Here is a 21,620-nt window from a genome sequence, read left to right as displayed (position 1 = left end):
CAGAAAGCTCTCGGATTTCATCAAAAATATCTTAATTTGTGTTCTGAAGATGATCAAAGGTCTTATGGATTTGGAACGACATGAGGGTGAGTAATTAATGACAGAATTTTAATTTTTGGGTGAAATATCCCTTTAAGAAATTCCTGCTAAAACCAGTGTTAAAACAAACCATAAAATCTGAATGGTCAGTTAGCAGGTTGTTAAAGGATAAAAACATGTTTACGGTGAAATTTAAATGCATTTTGCCAGTGTACAACAAGCAGAGGCAGAGGACAGTTGAATTAGAGTTCAACTTTAAGCAAAAAGGACATTAAAGACGATGTGTCTTAAGAAAGTGTCATAGCGGACGTGCACAGAATAAAAGAGATCAAATGTGCCAGCTCATAATGAGTCTGTCAAAATCGCTGACACTGGTTTTGATTGTGTCTGTGCGAGATGTTATGTGTGTTTTTTTTATGGCAGAGAAGGGCATTCAGTGCAATATGGTAATCAGAAACAACACTCAGGGGTTTGTGTTTGTTCTTCTGCATTATCTGTAAACCCTCCGGGTAAATGGCATGTTTGCAAAACTGATAATTACTTTAATTTGATTGAAGTATTGAAGGAAAAGTTTGAAGCCTTTTACCAACTAATTTGCTGCGTACTCTGCATTAATTACTCTGTAAAAGTCTAGAAAATAGATTCTGTGGAGTCAGTCTAAGTGATTTTAATGTCAAATACGAATGTAAATGGCAACCACATCACTGAATGTCTGTTTATGGAAAACAAAATGCGTCTAATGCGTTTCACTTCTCCTATCAGTGGAAAATGTCTGGTCATTTGAATTCATAAGCAGGTATGTTTTGTTTTCTGTTGAATTTTGGTAGAGACGAGAGACGGGGAGGGAAAGGTGTTGATTCAGTATTGGATGACAGCTGTCAGTCATGTTAAAGGTTTCCCTCTCTCCCGCATCACTCCCACCCTGTAGCTGCCCTGGAGGCTCCTGGGAGATCAACCCTACCTGCACAGAAGTGAGGCAGACACTGCTGTCAAGCTAGAAATTACACATGCATCCACACACACATACAATCATGCCTGGGTCTTATCTAGGCTTTTTTCCACAGATTCAAGGCAAGCAAGTAGTGAAGGTCAAAGGGGCATTGACCATCACTGTCTAACAACAGTGTCAGCAGATGCAGAGAAACAGGCAGGGAGAGAGACAGTGAGTATTAAAGGTGAAATCAGAATCGGTCGACCCCTTTTTCACTGTCACTGTCACCCAGCAGCTTTCTGGAATGAAGCAATCTCTCCAATACATACACATAAAAGAAGAGCTGCTTTAATTGCAACCTATGTCATCCGCTGAAACACCACGCTCTCATGAATGCATGTACAGTTAGCAGAAGCTTTATATCAAACACCTCAGTTCACTTCCTTTATTAATCCACTGGAGCCATGTGGAGTACTTTTTATGATGGATGAATGCACTTTAATGGACTTCAAAATCTCAACAGCCATTTACTGCCATTATAAAGTTTGGAAGAGCCAGTACCCGGTTGCATAAAGAGCCTTAAGTTTTTCCCTTAAGTATGAAACTTAAGGCATGATTTCCCCTTACCTAAGGGGATGATTTAAGGGTGTTGCATATAATCCCTTAAACACTTCCCTTACTAAAAGGGAAACCGTTAAGTGTTTTACGACAGCGATTCAAGGTTTGCCGTTAAAAAAATCTATTGTTGCTATGGACACGTTATTTTGTAATGCAGATAGTGGTGTAAGTTTTCACAGAAAACAGTATAACATGGATAAGGAGAACAAAATATAAACCAAATATAAACGAGAAGGACCAAGCGAGACGGAAACTCAAACTGATAATTGACTCAAAACGAAAAATTCTGAAAAATCATTTTATTGAGTTTCCGAGGCGATGTGAACATTATGAAGCGTATGTTTCATTCATACTCAAAGCCGGAGGGCGCTCTTGCGCTGAAAGTCCAATCCGGACTCATAGAAGTGTTATGATGGAATACAGCAGTAATCGCTGCAGCTAAATTGAAACGTAAACACAATAAACACACGATTGCGACAATATACGGTTTATGTGTGTTTTTTAAGTTATCTCCAGGTAATACGTAGGAAAATACAGGAATAAAATATTGAATATAAATTTGTTCTCGTGTGTGACGGACTCTTGTTTGAGGTATTATGTGTGAATGTAATTTAATCAATGGTTATGTGTGAATAAATGCCTAAATTAATCTGTTTAACATATAAAGAGTACGATCGTGGATTGAATCAGCGCGCTGTTTAACACTTAAGGTGACATTTTCCATACCTTATGTTATACTTAGGGAAAATGACAGCTAAGGGGCTTTATGCAACACTTAAAGGGGTTTAAGGGATACTTAATAGAAATTCTAAGGGTCTATGACGTTTCAACTAAAGAAACCCTTAAGTGACATTTAAGGGATATTTTATGCAACGCCCTTAAGTGTAAGGGAAACATAAGGGCGATCTTAAGGGAAAATTACACTTAAGGTGCTTTATGCAACCGGGCACAGGACTTTTGTCCATAAAGTGAAAGTAAATAGAAATCAAAACTTTCAAGCTCCAAAAAAGGCATAAAGTTAAAAATAATTCCAAAAGGCTTGCCTTTGATGTTACTTTCCTCTAAACCACTAGATGGTAGAAAAAAACGTGGCGTAGCACTTTCAAAAGCATCCGCTTTTCAACATGCACATACAAATTTGTCTGATTCTTGACACGATCACGGGCAGCAGCGCAAAGTCGATTCTGTGCTTCTGTGCATCTCATGTTTGATGTTTTTAAAAATTTTTGATTTTAGTAGCAAATGAGAATCGCTAAAATTCTTGAATACAAAAGTCTTAATGATTTTCAGTTTGGGTTAAGATAATTAAAACAGTAGTTTTTAACTAACTAAAGAATATGTAAAAACATGATATTTGGGGGAAAAAGCGTCCCTGCTGTTAGGGCTAAAAGGCACAATAATTAACATGATAATTAACAGAAGGCTGACTTTTCCATTTAATGACATGACATTGTTAGATTCAGATGGTAAACAGCATATTTTAGGTTGGGTGTCCATCTTAGAGATAATCACCATGTTTAGGATGAAACCATTGTATTTAAAAACATGCTATTAATCATATCATATAATAAAAAATAATTTGTTGCTACTACTGTGAATCTATATTAAATTATTATAGGATCTCCTTAAATGATTTTAGAATCTTTAAATTTTAAAATATATGTTTTATATTAAAATCTTAATGAAAGTATGTTTATTGAACACAAAATAATTATTTTATTTATCAAAATAAGTAGAAAATAGTACAAACTTTGCTAAAGTGATTGTTTTGAATATGTATTCAAACTACCTACCCCACCCCTTGCCACCTCATACATTTATAAGATTTTTAAACAAAAGACTTGTATGATTTCTTTTCACACGAAATGTGGCTCCATAAATGTTCAATACAAACGTGTATATTTTATGCAATCATACATTTTGGGCGCAGTAAAAAGCACGTTTTTTTTCTTAGAGTGTGCCTTTAGCCCAAAATGCTCAGTGAGCCATTTCATGTCATTTACACAATCAAAAGACTTGATGTCACCTCATATAAAATTAGCCTCTTCACACCCTGGTGTTTACAGTAATTGATCTGAAACCCTTACACTGCAGTGATCTGTGAATCCTGGCCTGTGGTCTTTGTGTCATGACTGTGCCATATCACCGCAAATGACAAACTGCACCCAAAATGTCAGTTGCTGCCGACTAGACTAATTAAAGATTCTCTTTTAATTAAAGCCACCACTGGAGGATTATGGCAGCTGAGGGCATCGCAGTGGCGTCTGCTCCGTGTGGTTCTTCAGTACAGAACCTTCCTGAAATCGATATCATTTCTTGCATGTGGTAAAAAAGTGAAAATGATTTGTCCTCGCTCGAGGAGAGCTCTGCTGTGTTTGCTTATAGTAGGTCAATTCCTTAAGTGCTACTTGACATTTGATGTGCCACTTGGGTTATGCCTTTTACATTCCGCAGAGAATAAAAATGAAAAATTAAGTCTGCATTATTAAAGTTCTGAGTTTATTCCATCCATTAAATATTCAGAGGACCCTAGTCGTGACTTTGCGGTTACAATTATAGTTGGCGTAAAGTGAATTATTATTTAGTTTTCATTAATAGCTGTGTCCAATAAAACTGAACTTTTGAGAATTTTCCTGGTCGTACATTTTGCCATGGGGCTCACCTGTCTTTAATAAAAATAACTGAAATACAGGCATACGAGAGAAAAAAATGAAGTCACTTTTCATTAGTTTGAACTATTCGTTTATTGTGTATTCCTCACACTTCTAGCTGTCTGTGTTACTTATCTTCACAGTTATTGTAGACCAATAATCAGTCTCACATGAATTGTGAGAATCCAGCTTACATATTGCATTCACTTGTAAATCCTTTGTATTCCTAATACAACATGAATTCAAAACAAAATCTATATACATTTATTTTTTATCAGTACGACTTAAATTATTAGTAAGACTTGGGTTCTCAAATTATTCCCTCGGTTTAAATAAAAGTCTTTTCTTCTTCTTCTTCTATTTCACACAGCTACAGAGTGAATATTTTTCATTCTAGGCAATGGATTTGTGTAGCACAAAAAGAAGTATTTTAAGGTTAAATGAATAAATCAGTAGATACATTGTTCAAATTTAACACAAAATGTAACGAACTTTAAGGCTACCTTGTGTGAACTTCATGCACACACTAAAATTACCTTTAGTAGGTTAAAAATAATCAAAAACAGCTTGAAAAAAGATTATTTGGCATAATTTGGTTAGCAGATGCCCCTTGGTTTGATATTTAATCTAATGAAGTGACATTCAGACATTCGGTATTTTTGGGCCACTCTATTATTTATTTTTTAAAAAAAATGTATTCATTTAAAAATTAGTGAATTTCATCATAATGCCTTCCTGAAAATGTGTGTGTAGATTTTAACCACAAGTTCAAGAGCAAATGGCTAATCAAAAGACAGCACAAGACATTTTTTTCGACATCTCTAATACTATATTACAAACTGATTTCTACAGACTTTGGCCTTCATCAGCCTCCCCTATACGTAAACAAGAATCGACATGCTGCCACTGCTGCTCCCAAAGATCAATTTATTCAAATAAACACAACGTTTTGAACCTAAAGTCTTCGTCAGGCAAACAAAAAGTGCAGGGAAAAGTACAATTTATACCGGACACAATTAGTCAACTAGTTACCCAATCACCCAATAAACAGAAAAAGAATCAACAGTAAACTACAAAATACTCATACATATCTACACAAAAAATATCAATTAACAGAAAGGACAACTACAAAATACAGAATACAGAACATAACAAATCTTCATCAGCCTATCGCCAGCAAGATTACAGATAAGAGATATTCAGCACTGCTGCGTCTCTCCCTAGGAACTGGAGTCTTGCAAAGCTTCACTGCAGAGTACTTAAACAAGTGACAAAGAACCCTTGGGTGACAGCGGAGAAACACAAGATGTCTCTATTGCCGTTCACAGGACAAACACTAGCACAATGAGCAAGATGCGTGTGTGGGGGAGGTGTAATAGTGTAGGCGATGTTTCTCTCTCAGGTCTTGCACGGTTAGTGGTCATTAAGAGATCAATGTGTCTGTCAATCTGTCAATGAGACAGTCAATCCATCTGTCTCCAAACACAGCTGTGTGCATTTAACTGCCAGGAGTGTGTCAGCTGAAGGAACTTAAAAGACAGCTGCTAAGCCCTCACTGCATTTGATGTAAAGTCAAGGCTGTACCTAAAATGTGGAATGGAGTTTAATTTATTAGGGCATTACTCAAGTGGAATGGATTTGACTGATGGTGCTCTGAAAACTGAACAGACATATGCACTGAATCAGATAGTAAAAGTTAGTGGGTCCAATATCATTGGTCTTAAAGGAGTAGTTTCACTAGGTAAGACCCTTCTTCCTTGGCTGGGATCATTTAGAGCCCTTTGAAGCTGCATTTAAACTACATTTTGGAAATTCAAACTCAAAGACACCATAGATGTCCACTATATGAAGAGAAATCCTAAAATATTTTTCTTCAGAAAATTTCTTTACGACTGAAGAATGAAAGATATGAACATCTTGGATGACAAGGGGGTGAGCACATTATCTGTACATTTTTGTTCTGGAAATGAACTACATCTTTAAGTGGGTGAGTTTTGTCCCACTCACATACAGTGGTTCCAATGGTCATGCACTTATTTTAATGCATTAGATAGAAATATCACATCAAGTAGCATTTGGGAAAAAAGGATGCTAAAAATGTTTGCATCAAACATGTGACAACCTGAAATTGCACAAATACTTTTGTGAAATTGCTTTCATAAAATGTATGCTTGTGGCAAAAGTGTCATGCCCATCAAAATTGAAAATGCATGGTGATCCGTCAAGTTCAGAGCACTTCACCTGAAATGAGAACAAGAAACAAGCAATGTACATCAAAAAACAAATAATAAAATAGATATCATGGCCACAAATTAAGAATGTCTTCCCAAAACCTATTAATTTGTGGCCACAATTAGTTTCATCAATTTTGATTATTGTTGCCTTGTTGTACTAATTTGTTCCCTCGTCTTATTTTAATGTCAAACCAAATACAACTTAATACAAATTACAACAAAATACTTAATTAAAAAACAAAAAAATACAAATTAACTTTACTTTAAAAGAGGGAAATAATTAAGTCATGGAAACTTATTAGCCACATTAACTATATTTTAATCACCTGTTTTTATGCACATTTTTAATTATCGCATTAAAAACGAGTAATGGAAATGCCAAATTTCAAAAATAAAAAATCCCTTAATTCACCAAAAAGTTTTTACACTTTTTTGTTTTTTTGTTTTTTTTTTCTGGATTTTTTCCAATGTTTCCAAGTCTGCGGTTTTCTCGCAGAATTGGGCTACTTTAACACTGTTGCCGTGGGTTGTTTTTCATGTCCACGGGTTGAAGCAACCTCAATGACATACAATTTAACCCCTGGAATGCTAATTTTACCAGGGAAACCCTGCCAAAAAAAAAACCCAGAACACGACCCCCCTCAAAACTTGACTGGGCTACTTTTGGGCTAGGTTTGAGTAGCTATTGGGTGGGTTTTGTTGTGAAAACCTGGCAACCCTGATTCTTGTCTTTAATTTGACAGGACAGCGGCTAGACAGGAAGCAAAGTGAGAGTGAATGGGATCGGGAAAGGTCTGCGAGCCGGGACTCAAACTCGGGACGCCCAAAGTGCAATGGCGCTATATGTCGGCATGCTGCCCACAAGGCTATTGATGCCAACTTGAGGTGGTTTTTGACTTAATGCACGTTGAGAGTTAATGCGAGTAATGGGAGATGGGAATGCATTTGCCAAATAAATCCCTCTGTGTGCATCAAAAAAGTCATGTGACTTTGTGCTGTGAGACGGCATAACCTGACTAACCAGTGGACCTATCTTGTTGCACAGCATTTGAAATGTTACGGTCATTCCAACATGCCTGAGCAAAGTCTGTCGTCAAAGTATTTCTGCATAATTGCCTCCCAGAACCTTTTATTGTGATTCATCTGCTCGCTTTGAGCCGCAAGCAATTTGTTGTATATGAAAAGTATAATATTCAGTGGCTTCTCTTCTTTCCTTCTTTTCTTAGTGAAATTTAGAGCCAGTTTATCAGGAAGTGAAAATTTGTATCTCTTTGACTCGTTAGATGGAAACTAATTCACAATTATTTCTTGCAATATTCCAATTTTGCACATAAGTTACATTCACAACTTCGGTTTGCTTTTCCCCTGCGCATATACAGGGTTCCATGATCAATTAATCAATCAATCAAGATTTCTATGTGGCTAACAGGGTTGTGAAATCAGCATGCCTCTTAATTCAGCTTCTGAATTTGAATTACATTTAAACTGAAGCAGAAAACATGTAAAAATACAATTTAAATTTGAATGTGAAGAGGCAGAAAGAAAAGACAGATAGATTTGAAATGCCACCAAGTGAGCCAGGACTCAAAACAAAAGTGCATGATGTCCCTGGCTTGTAATTAGTTGGCCATTATTGCAAAATAATCCTCTTGATCCGGAGTTTATTTTGAGATGGTGACACCTGACTGTACATTATCATCTACAGCACTCTGTAAGTGTGTGGAGACCTCGACACACAAAAACACAAGCAGATAAGCTTAAACAGGCTTTCCGGTTTTCCACAGTATGCCACGGTCAGTGTTTAATCTGTGGTTGGCAGTGAGGCTGATTGCATCACGAGGGCAGGATCCCCTGTCTACAAGACACTCAAAACAGATGTCTGGTTTTAATCAGGATGGCAATAGTCATTGCCACTAACAACTCATGCTATGAAGGCGAGAGAGAGAAAGAGAGATCCAGACAGATACAAAAGGAGAATAAATGAATGCGGCAAGGAAATGATGGCTATAGAGATACAGCTTAATGTTTCTCTGACAAGATCACATTCGCAGGGAAGTGTGAGAACGCAGCCGGCAGGGATGGGAAACATATGCTGTTTCAGCACACTTATGAAGCTGGGGCTTAAAAGGCACTCTTTTGTTCTCAGTCTGCTTACTCCTCTATACTTGTTCCTGTGTTCTCCTTTTTCTCTGTCGTCGATTCTTACCATTTATCGCTCTGTCTGTCTCCCTCTGTTCTCCTTAACCATCTTTCTTTTTCTGCTCTGGACAGGGGAATTACTGGATTACTATAGAGTGATCAATTGAGAAAGGCAGAATCATGTTTGATGCTTAATCTGAAGATTTAGAGACTGTCATTGGCCATCATTACTATGGATATCTCACAGCAAGACAGAGAATGTGCGTGCGTGTGTGTGTGTGTGTGTGTGTGTGTGTGTGAGAGAGAGAGAGAGAGAGGGAGAGAGAGAGAGATAGAGTGGTAGTGTACCGGTGTAAAACTGATTCAGTAACACTTTTTTATCAGTGTAAACTGATTCAGTAACACTTTACTAAAAGGTAGTATACATTAACATTAATTAATGCAATAATAAATGTAACCGTGATTTCTACATATACAAATACATGTACAACTGAAAAACTGTACAAGCTAGCTTTAACATGCATTGTGAGTTAACTAGACTATGACTGAAAAATAGTAGGCTATATTTATAAATTAAAATTAAACAAGATAAATAAATGAAAAATAATAACCTTATTACATTATATATATTAACCTTTTACATTAACTAATCCTAATGTTAACTTAATAAATGCTGTAAATTAACAACAACAATAATAATAGTTAACATAAACAGTTCTTAATTAAAAATACAAAAGGTAGGCTACATTAAAAAAATTAAAATTGCTGTAAATTATGGAAGCCCTTTCTGCTGCTGAAAAAAAAAAAAAAAAAAAAAGGTAACTGCACCTTTTTTGTCTCACAGTTTCCCTCAAAATTGTGTGACTTTTTTTTTAATTGTGTGATATATACTCCAGTTGCAAGTTATAAAGTTGTCATGATATAAATTCACAATAATGAGAAGAAAACTCACACTCTGAATAATAAAGTCTCTGAGAAATAAAGTCAGAATTGTGAGGTATAAATACAACTTTGACTTTATTTCTTGCAATTGCAAGTTTATATTCCACAATTCTGACTTTATATCTTGTTATTTTGACTTTAGAACTTTAAGTGTGCGTTTATATCTCACAATTCTTAGAACTGCAGAATTGCAAGTTTGTATCACGCAATTTTGAGAAAAAATCAGAATTGTGAGATAAAAAGTCATAATTACCTTTTTTTTATTTTTAAATTTATTTACTGGTATGTAGTCTTACATAGTAAATTACTAATAAACCAATTTTTAAAAAAGTAAGAAAAAACAAACACATGAACCACTGTTTGTTGCTTTTCATGGTCAGAATTGCAAGATATAAACACAATTTTGACTTCATTTCCGGAAATTGCAAGTTTATATTCCACAATTCTGACTTTATATCTTGCTATTCTGACTTTAGAACTTGCAGTTGTAAGTTTATATGACACAATTCTGAGAAAAAAAGTCAGAATTGCAAGTTTCTATCATGCAGTTCTGAGAAAAAAAGTCAGAATTGCATGTTTGTATCACGTAATGCTGAGAAAAAAGGTCCGAATTGTGAAATTGTGAAACTTCCAACTATGAGAAAAAAGTCACAATTACCTATTTTTCATTCAGTGGCAAAAACAGTCTTCCATAGTAAATTACTAATAAACCAAATAAAAAAAAAATAAGTAAAAAAAAAAAAAAAAAAAAAAACCACTGTTCAGTGTTTTTTTATGGCAAGAATTGTGAGATATATACACAATTTTTTCTTTATTTCTCGCAATTGTAAGTTTATTTCTCACAATTCTGAGAAAAAAAAAAAAAGAATTGCACGTTTGTATCACGTAATTAAAAAAAAAGTCAGAATTGCAAAACGTAAACTTGCAATTGTGGGAAAAAAGTCCGAACTGTGAGACAAAATGTCTCAATTACCTTTTTTTATTTTTTTTATTCGGTGGCAGAACCGATCTTCCATACTAAATTACTAATAAACCAATTAAAAAAAAGGAAAACATTAAAACCCTAATAAGGACCTCTGTTCATTGTTTGTTCATGCTGCCTAATACATTCACTAATATTTATATCCAGAACTTTATTGTAAAATGTAACGCTTGATTCTGTTTTTGGTAGGGGTGTTTTTATGTGCGTACTCCCAACAAGACAAAATGCTTCATTTAACAGCTCACACCACACATACACACTTATCTACCATTAAAGATGGTCATTTCCAAAAGGTCAAGTCTGCACAATCTTTTCCAGTTAAAAATAATACAATAAATCAATGGTCTGACATTTCCCTCCTGCTATGCTTTATTTTCTATGTCCATATGTCTCAATTTCTCAACGTCTAGAATTCTAACCCTTCATTTCATCTCATAACATAAATCTTACACCATGTACCGTGTTACAAAAATAGAGGCTTACTTTATCCAATCACAGCTACAAATCAATGGCACAGCCTTCGCCCTGCGCAATTATTTAAAAACACGCATTTGGAAATATACAACCGAGATATTAAACATGAATGAGCAATACGAAAAAGCAAGACATTGAAAACCATTTTTTCCAGAAAGAGAAGAAAAACAACTTGCATTCCAAGTCCCCTCTCCCCCCCGAGTGAGTCCACAAATTGAGTTTCAATCTAAAACTTTTACATTTCAGGTCTTAGTGCTTTTTTAATATTTCAGAGAGGAGTTGTGGGTACTTTTGATAAAAGCACCATTTGATAATGCCAGATCACGTAGCACTCTAATAGATCTGCTCCCATAAATGATTTATAGAGTGCTCATTTTTAGTCCTCTCCTTTTAGCAGATAAAATAATAATAGTGGAATACATTATCTCGGGGCAGAGCGCAGGTCAGGAACGGAATACAGAATATCGCCACCACAGGTGATAATGCGCGTGAGCTTCTGTGGTTTTTGTGCATGCATGAATGCATAGATGTGTGCTTGCATGTGTGTATGAAAGAAAGAGTAACTAGGGAGAAAGAAACTACCATATAGAATAAGCCTGTAATGCATGATCGAGTCAAAAGAGAAGATATGAAACATTTTCCTTGACTGATACCTCTATTCTTTCATCTGTCAAAGCCTTAGGTGTGTGTGTGTGCATGGCCATGTAATGTTATGCTTGGCTTTACCCAGAGAAATATCAGAGTAGCAGAAACATCTATGTCCCTCCCTGCATCTCTCCACCTTTTCTCTCTCTCTCTCTGTTTAGCATTAATGCTGAGGAAAAAAAGTGTCATTCCTATTTATAGGAGCTCAGGGTGTCTGGCAGAAAGAAGTGTTTTCTCTTTTCTGTCATGCTCCCTGCCGAAATGAAAACAAGAGGCAAAAAAGGACAAGGGGCAGGAAATACATAGTAAACAACAAGAGGATTGAAAGGTCTCATTTTGATATTAAGGCAAAGCTGTAGGTCACTGCACAGGCTCAAAGTGGCTCAGTCTATAAATTCTTCTATTTCATTTTCAATTTGTCATCGCGGTGGTACACTTCACTGTAAGCTACGTCATCTGGACAGTGCTAACAGATGCAATCAATTACTAGATGTCCAAAAAATGGATCTGAATGGGTGGAATTCATCCTAAACTTCCAGTGTAGTGGCTGTGGATGTGCAGTCTGTAATAGGAAGGCAGTGTGTGTTTTGGAGGGCTGTTTAAGCTTAAAGCATTGAAAAAGGATGACCCATTTTTGTACTGAAAATCACGAATGATAGTGCTGGAACAAAAGCTGCAGATCAAGCCCGCAATTATGGCTCATATCCGCATACACACACAGTTAACTAGACAAAAGATGTATTCAGACTTACTGTAAACGAAAACCGGGAATGGAAATAAAGGTCATTATGAGTTGAGAGAATAAAATAGCCATCTTAGATCATACATAACTGACTTTAATTTCAGTGTCTAGGTGAGAGCACTTTAGGAAAATGTTTAAATTGTCACTTTATTGCATACATATTTTTTCTGTTGTTGACAATTGAAAGAAATTAACGTTATTTGGGTCGGGCTGCTATTTTGAAGCCACCTTTCATATCAAAACTAAAGCCTTATTTTCTCTTGAGCATTTCTTTCTTCTTCTTCTTCTTTTTTATTTAATAAATTGACTTTCAAAATTGATGTCCAAAAGTCTGATACCATGAGTGAAAATACTCCTATTCTGCTTTAACAATACCACTGAAAATTTTAGGGTTTGTGAAATTTTTCAATGTTTTTGAAAGGAGCCTCTTATTAAGGCTGCCTTTATTTGATTAAATTAGCAATAAAATAACTGTTTTATATTTTAATATATTTTAAAAAGTAATTTATTCCTGTGATGACAAAGCTGAACTTTCATTAGCCATTACTACAGTCTTCAGTGTCATATGATTCTTCAGAAATCATTCTGTTATGAGAAAGTTAAAAACAGTTAAAAACAGTTTAACATGCTTGACCCTGAGCCACAAAACCAGTCATAAGGGTACATTTTTTTAATTAAGATTTATACATCATTTGAAAACTAAATAAATAAGCTTTGTTAGGATAGGACCATATTTGGCTGAGATAAAACAATATGAAAATCTGGAATCTGAGGATGCAAAAAAATAAAAGAAATAAAACTATTGATAAAATCAACTTTAAAGTTGTCCAAATAAAGTTCTTAGCAATGTATATTACTAATCAAAAATTAAGTTTTTATATATTTACGGTAGGAAATTTCTTCATGGAACATGATCTTTAATTAATATCCTAATGATTTTTGGCATAAAAGAAAAATCAATAACTTTGACCCATACAATGTATTTTTGGCTATTGCTACAAATATACCAATGCTACTTATGACTGGATTTGTTGGGGGGAGATTCAGGATTCCCTGGTGATCTAAAGTCAAAAAAAAAAGCTTTTTTAATATAAATATTTAGCAATTTTATAAACATCTTCACTGTTGCTTTTGATCAATTTAATGTGCCCTGACCACCACAGAAGTGACCCCAAACTTTTTGTTTGATTTATTTTTGACGCTTTTACCTTATTATGACAGGACAGGAAGCAAAGTGGGAGAGAGAAAGGGGGGATGGGATCGGGAAAGCTCCGTGACCTGGGACTCAAACTCGGGACGCTCAAAGCACAACAGCACTACATGTTAGCGCGCTACCAACAAGGCCACCCGTGCCGACCTGACCCCAGACCTTTGAAAGGTAGTGTATCTAAATCTCTACATTGGCTCTTCTTGTTCTTTGCCTCTTTGGCTCATTTCTTTTTTTCATTAGTCTCCCCTCAATATGCACAAACACCACACCAGTACAACCCCCTTCTCAACCCACACACACAACACAATATGACTGTGGGTGTCTTCTTTCCTAGTTGCAACAATCTCTTGAGCAACAGAAAGTGGGACAGTTATGAAGAACTAATAGCCTGACAGACTGCATGCACCCTCTTTTGCCTCAAGCCATTTCCTCTCAACTCTTTCTATCTCTCTCATTCTATCAACAGCCTCTATGATGTCATTGATTTACTCTCTTCCATATACAGTACACTCAATATGCTCATGCGCACTTAATGATTGCTGGAATGGGGCACAGAGAAACCATCTGTACTGCTGCCACAACTGTCTTTCCGATTGTTTCTCTCTCACGTCCTCAAAAAACATAATGTTTCATATTCTCCAGTTCTGTGAGCTGTGCATATTCACATATAGATGGATGACTTCAGAATGTGCTTCGGTATACTGATTGATGGATGTGCATGCAGATGTTATTGATCCCTGAGGAAAAGCTCAGAAAAGAATGGCCTCTGTAGTCGGCAGGATTCAATCGTACACAGGAAGACCCCGGTGGATAGACAATCTCCAAACCCAGAGTAATCAGAATAACAACCCTCAGCATCAGAATCATATCGTTGTCATCATGATATCAATCTCACTAAGTGCTTTCACAATACGTTTCATCATATTAAGCAGCTAAATATGACAGCAACTTTGAGCCTCATTCTGTGAAGAACCTCAATAAACATAGCAGTATATCTACATGTCATTACTGAAGCAGACAGTGGATTAGTGCTAGAGTACGGTTGTTTGGGGAGATTAGATGCATAAAATTTGATATGATATCAAAAGTACATTTGGCTTTTTTTGTGCTTTTAGCCTACCCCAATCTGGGTTTTAAAATTAGATTTAAAATAGAGGGAAAGGCAAGCCAGACAGCTTGAAATGTGATGGATTAAATAAATAATGATCTTTTTTGGCTTGAGAAATCTGTGCACAATGGTAAACGGATAGTTCACCCAAAAAAGAAACTCCTGTCATGTACTCATATACATCATTCCAAACCTGTGTAATTTTATTTCTTCAGCAATTCTTCAGAGATATAGTGAACAGAGCTGGGTTTTGACACAAATTTCACAATTCGATTCGATTTTGACTCACAAGCTTTTGATTTGATTTTGATTCGATTCAATATTGATTGTTTTGGATATATAACAGGTACAGAACATGACAAATTTTCTAAAGGAAAAAAAAAACAACCTTAACTAATTCTGTAAAATATAAGAGTTGGTACTACATTACTATAATATTGAAGATTAAAATTAACTGAGTTTTTGTTACAATTACAAATTTATATTTCTACTCCAATCCATTTTTGAAATATAAGCATTTAAATGGAGGCTGTCATGAAAACTTGATGTATTTATTTAAACTAGGGCTGTCAAATGATTAACTGAGATTAATTGCATACAAAACAAAAGTTTGATATATATATATATATATATATATATATATATATATATATATATTTATACACAGTACACACACATATATTAGGCAAACTCAAACTTTTATTTTCTATGTGATTAATTGTTTGACAGCCCTAATTTAAACATAAATTAAATACTGAAGAACAGTAAAAAATTATAATGTCACAAAATAACAATGTTATATGGTGTGTATATGCGGCAAAATGCACCTCTCTGTCCAACGAATATGTCTTTTCTGGGGTAAATGTGATGCTACGTGACACTGTTTGCAAGTTGTCATATTGACATCTTTGCACGGTGGAAACACTCATTGAGCAATCATATGAGACAGGATATGGATTTTATAAGTTGCACTCTTTCTGTTAACATACCTTCAGATGTTTATTCATGTTTATTTCATGCTGAAACTGGTATTAAAGTGGAGGAGAGGATCATTTCATTGGCATTTTTCTTGAACTGAGATGCTACATCTATCACTCCTAGTTAAAGCAGCAAATGGCATTTAGTGTTTGAATACTACAATAAAATGGACAGAATTTGAAATCTGAGACAAAGTAATAAAGCATAAAGCTTATTGCGATTTATTGGATGACTGGCAAGCTACAGTGATCCAATCATTAACTGAAAACAGACTAGACTAATTGATTTCAAAACATCTTTTGTGTTACACAGAAGAAAGTAAGTCATGGTTCAGAACTAGATGAAGGTGAGTGAACCACATTCATTTTTTCTCCTTTTTCCCTATTTCATTCCCATTTAAATTTAAATAATAGCCTAACTTTGGTGTGATACCACCAATACCAATGAATCACTCTTCAGAAAGTGCGTAATACTACGAACTCACTCAAACAAATACGCATGTGTGGTAATATGACTCACCGTCCAGCCACCTCCGTCTGTACTCATATCACAGTAGACCTGAAAGCCAGCAGGGTAATGAGTGGGAAAAACAGAGTAGATGCCATCTTCTCTCTGACCGCTAGCATATATATCACTACAGTCCCGTGGACGAGAGCCTTGAAAGAGAGAGAAAGAAAGAGAGAGAGTCAAACACAAAAACCACAAAGACTAGATCACCGGATGGTTACAAGATAGCACATGGCTAAACTAGGCCAAGGCTAATTTAATGACCAAAGGAATATTGCTATAGGTTAGCCAACATGATTTTGCACAGGTTTTTCCAAGGCAGCTGGTGCTTCTCAGTTTACTGGTCTCTGTTCCCAAAAGACCGATCCTTTTCCCTGATTATAGAAAACACTCTCCCCTTCGCTGGCACACACTTGCATACAAGTGTCTGCTCCATACCGAGGTTCATTACAAGCCACACCTGTGGCTCCGGCAGACACATCAGGGCCTTAAAAGTAAAGTGGTAAAATGCTTTCAGACACATTAGACCTCCCGAGAGCACAATTTAAGCATAGACACTTTCCTTCGGCTTCCAGCGACTCGTCTAATGAGAATTCAGATCAGCGGGGGCACAAAAAAAGACAATAGTTATGTGCGCTTTTTAAACACGGTTTTCTGTGAAATTGTCTGATGTTCTTCGGATTGAGAATCAATGAGTCAACAGTGAGAGGAGGATCAGAGCACCTCTGCTCGGGGGACCAAAGTGCTTGTGATTCTGAGTTGATGTCAGAGTACATGATCTGCATCGGAATCTTTGCTCACCGGACCATAGAACTTTCAAAGCCAGTAACCTGAGAGAAAAATGCCACGTGACTGATCACTCTGGAGCCAAAGGAAATAGTAAGAGCTGTATGCTACTATGCTTTTCTGAATTCGACTCCTCACTAGCAATTATCATTAACTGTGATGTCAAAAACATGACAGGGAAAAAAGTCCATTAAGCTTTTAAGAGCCTTCAAAAAAGAACTTGTCACTAGTCACTATAATATAATGAAATATTAGCAGTGCATATACTGCATGCAAATAAAACTAAATGGTTCTCAGAAGAGATGGATGTCAATAAAAATCTGGATTACTTGGGATGAAGACAGGGATGGATGGATGCTTAGAGGGATCAAGGACATGTGAATTAAAAATGAAACACACACTACCATTAAGAAGTCTGGGGTTAGTAAGAAATAAATACTTAAAAAATAATAATAATAACAATTTATATAGTTTTTAACCACAAATGCTTGTCTTGCACTAGCTGGACTTTGCACATTACGTAGTCATGTTGGAAAGGTCATGTGTGACGTAGGAGGAAGCACCGACCCATTGTTTACAAAACAAATTCCTCTCCATATAATGGACTTCTATGGTGCCCCTGAGTTTGAACTTCCAAAATGCAGTTTAAATGCAGCTTCAAAGGGCTTGATCGCAGCCGAGGAAAAAGTGTCTTATCTAACGAAACGATTGGTTATTTTCTAAAAAAAACTACAATTTATATACTTTTTAACCTTAAACGCTCATCTTGTCTGGGTCTGTGTGAACTCTGTTTTTTCCATCTCATTTTCTCCTCCAACTTCAAAATCGTCCTAAATCGCTGCAGAAGTACCAACCCAGTGTTTACAAAGTGATGCAAACAAGATCAAATACCCTTTACAAAAAAAAAGGTAAAACAGCGATTTTGAAGTTGGAGGAGAAAATGAAATGGGAGTTTTTCAACCTACCCTGTCTTGAACTAGAAAAAACAGAGTTCACGCAGACCAAGACAAGACGGCATTAGAGATTAAAAAGTATATAAACCGTACATTTTTTTTAAAGAAATAACCGATCGTTTCCCTAGATAAGACCCTTATTCTTCGGCTGGAAATGTTTAGAGCCCTTTGAAGCTGTATTTAAACTGCATTTTGGAAGTACACTCTGGGGCACCATAAAAATCCATTATATGGAGAGGAATCCTGGCATGTTTTCCTCAAAAAACATAATTTCTGTACTACTGAAGAAAGAAAGACATGAACATCTTGGATGACAAGGGGGTAAGTAAATTATCTGTACATTTTTGTTCTGGAAGTGAACTAATCAGAAAAAGCAGTGAGCATAATAAAATCTTAACAACCCCAAACTTTTTAAAAAAGGAATAGTGGAGCAAATGGACAATGGACAGAGAGGTAAAACCCACGTTAAACACTGGCAGGCTAGATCCCTTACCATTAGCACAGCCTTTAAGGCGAACTCCTCTTACTGGTGCCCTCTGCAGGTCAGCTTTCACCCTGGCTTTCAGACCTCCCGTTTCCTTCTGCATGGCGTTTAGAGCATCGCTCACAGAGTTGACAACCTTCACCATGTTAATCTGGCTCTCGGACAGCAGCTGCAACACATACACAAACAAGCTATTACAAAGACAGCATGAGCTAACAAGGCAACTGGCCAGAAAAAGATGGCAACAGACATGTGCAGTGAATCACATCAATGCGGATGATGTGCAGCTTGTAATATACTTGAATTTTTAAAGGGAAATAAAAATTCTGTCATTATGTACTTAAACCTGTATGACTTTTGTCTTCTACAGAACACAAAAGAATAATATAAAGAATGTAGAAAATAAAAACCCTATTGACTTTCATTAAACACTTTTGTGTTCCACAGAAGAATGAAAGTCTGGTTCAGGTCTGGAATGACAGTGACCACATTCTGGACCTCATCTATAGCTATATTTAGTCTTTAGTATCTCAAGATAAATCTACAAGGCTCCACTGCTCAAAACTACACTGCAGCAGCCATTGTGTATATTATGCAGCCTCTTCTATACTGAGATTCAGTTTAGTGACTCGGACAGCAAAATGTTCAGTTGCAGCCCTGCAGCACAACCGAAAACAATTCTTGTGCCAAGTGTAAATCTTTGATAGTGTTAACTTATGGGAACTCTATAAGTTCATTTCCAGGATGTATAGAACGCTTTGAACCACTGATGTGAGCTGCTTATTGTCGACTGAAAATAAAATCGCGTGTAGCCCATGAGAAGGCAGAATCAGTCTGGGAGACAGGTTCCATAAGGCTAGCTGTCATTTCGGCTCAAATGCTTGACATGCAATAGAGCTGTAAAGGTCTTTGTGCCAGATTTACGGTGTGATTTTCTGCTTGAGGCAGTGAGCTGAATCTGCTATTGCTTGTCTACCTAGAAATAAGACTATTGAAAGAAACACACACACTGACGTATGTATGTGTGCCTTTCCCCCATAAACTTAGGAGATCTGACCCATTTTAGATAGAAAACCCTCTGTGTTCCTGTAAGCATGAGTTTGTGCTTGTTTCATTGTTTGTGAGGCACATTCAACATAATGAATGAATGTCCTGTCCTCGCCTGCAGCTCAACAATGTGTCCTACAGTGATCTTTAAAGGACAAGTACAAATTTGAACAGGACTTACACTGTCTATGCATACTGCAATGAACATGCAACTGACGAGCTATGAACATAAATTCTAAAACTATGCTACATCTCATACACGTTTTCCCATCCTTGTCAATACATTTTGTGCAGTATTTTGAAGGAATGAGACCAGGTCAAATCGACCTGATTACTGTTTCAAATAAATGCTGCTTCTATTCCAGTTTCTAAAAAAAAATATAAGAAGCACAACTGTTTGGACATAAATGTCAAATGTTTGGATATACCCACTACTGAATTAAAAAACTAAATCCTTTAGCATTTTTTTTTTCTAAACAAAATATGAAATTAGCATAATCACAAACTAAACATGGTTTTGAGTAATCCATGGCACGTAAATAATTTAAATATTATTACTGAGTTTGAGGTTAGTATGAATTTTTGAATGTGTTTGAAAGTCTCTTATGCTAACCAAGGCTGCGTTTATACGATCAAAAATATTTTCATTTAAACTTAAAATAACTGTTTTCTATTGCAAATGCCATATATTGTAAAATGCAATTTATTACTGTGATGACAAAGCTGAATTTTCGGCTGCCATTACTCCAGTCTTCAGTGTCACATGATCCTTCAGAAATCATTTTAATAAGCTGATTTATGCCTCAAGAAACATTTCTTATTATTATCAATGTTGGAAACAGTTGTGCTGCTTAAAACCATATGTATTAAATAATTATTAAAAAAAGGATATAGTCAGCACCACTTGGGCGTCCCATGTTCGAATCCCGACTCGAGGACCTTTCCCAATCCCACCCCCCTCTCTCTCCCACTTCGCTTCCTGTCAGTTCTTTCCTATCACAACAAAGGCAAAAAATGCCCAAAAATAGATCTTTAAAGTTATATAGATATATATAGATATAAAGTTAAAAAGAACAACAATTATTTGAAATAAATATTTTTTGTGCAACCATACAAAAGTATTTGCTGTCACTTTTAATCAATTTAATGCATCCCTGCAGAATAAAAGCATTAATTTCTTAAAAAAATAATAATAATAAAATAAAATAAATAATAATAATAATAATAATAATAATAATAATAATAATAATAATAATAATAATAATAATAATAATAAAATCTTACTATCAATGTTGAAAATAGTTGTGCTACTTGTATTTTTCTGGAAACTGTGATACATTTTCCAGGACTAGAAAGCTCATAAAAACAGCATTTCTTTGAAATAGCAATGTTTCATAACATTATAAATGTCTTACTATTACTTTTGATTCATTTAACGCAACCTTGCCAAATAAACATGGTCATTTCTTTCAAAAATAAAATCTTACTGATGAAACTTTTGAATAGTAGTGCATGTAAATTACTTTGCTGAGGTTCACATATAAGATTTATGTGGAATTCATTGAATATTTGGTAATAAAGTAGATTCTCTATGGTAAAATGGTAAAACTGTTTGCAATATGCACTAAGACAATACATTAAAATAATATGGTAAGACACACCTATTTGCAATATTAACTATAATGAGGTAATAGAGGAGAAACTGTACCTCTTCTAACTTTCATACGGATTACTTAATCAGAGAATATTTGTTTTCGAATTGAATTGGTTTATTTAAAAGTACACATTTCAAGCTTTCTATACATATACTTATTATTTCTGTGAGTCATGTAATCACTGAGATTTAGGTTGTTTCATTTATGTGTCTGTGAAGAGAGATGACAGAGACGGAGAAGGCAGAGAGCGCACCCTGTCTGTTTTCATTATTTTATAAAAGCACAGGGATTTGCTGTTAGTATGAGTGTATACAAATAAAAGCAGACCCTCTACAGATTCGAATGATGTATTGCTTGTATCAGTGGTGTCTATGAGTTTGAACTTCCAAAATGCAGTTTAAATGCAGCTTCAAATGGCTCTAAACAATCCCAGCCAAGGGAGAAGGGTCTTATCTAGCAAAATGATGTGTCATTTTCAAAACAAATTGACAGTTT

General features: G+C 35.6%; 1 protein-coding gene across 3 annotated transcripts in view; it reads right to left on the bottom strand.

Annotated features, from left to right (window-relative positions):
• fibcd1b (fibrinogen C domain containing 1b) overlaps window positions 1-21,620 on the bottom strand; it is an 84,905-nt gene that overhangs the window by 26,860 nt on the left and 36,425 nt on the right. For all 3 annotated transcript variants that reach the window (XM_051110994.1, XM_051110995.1, XM_051110996.1), the window contains 2 exons: window positions 18,433-18,592; window positions 16,213-16,349 (listed from right to left, as the gene is read on the bottom strand). In XM_051110994.1, coding sequence (XP_050966951.1) covers window positions 16,213-16,349; window positions 18,433-18,592 — 297 coding nt within the window. The remainder of the gene's footprint in view (window positions 1-16,212; window positions 16,350-18,432; window positions 18,593-21,620) is intronic.

The sequence above is a fragment of the Labeo rohita genome, chromosome 5, assembly GCF_022985175.1.
Source record: "Labeo rohita strain BAU-BD-2019 chromosome 5, IGBB_LRoh.1.0, whole genome shotgun sequence".
NCBI lineage: Eukaryota > Metazoa > Chordata > Actinopteri > Cypriniformes > Cyprinidae > Labeo > Labeo rohita.
Note: the sequence above shows the minus strand (reverse complement) of the source record. Positions and strands in the feature narration are given on the sequence as shown.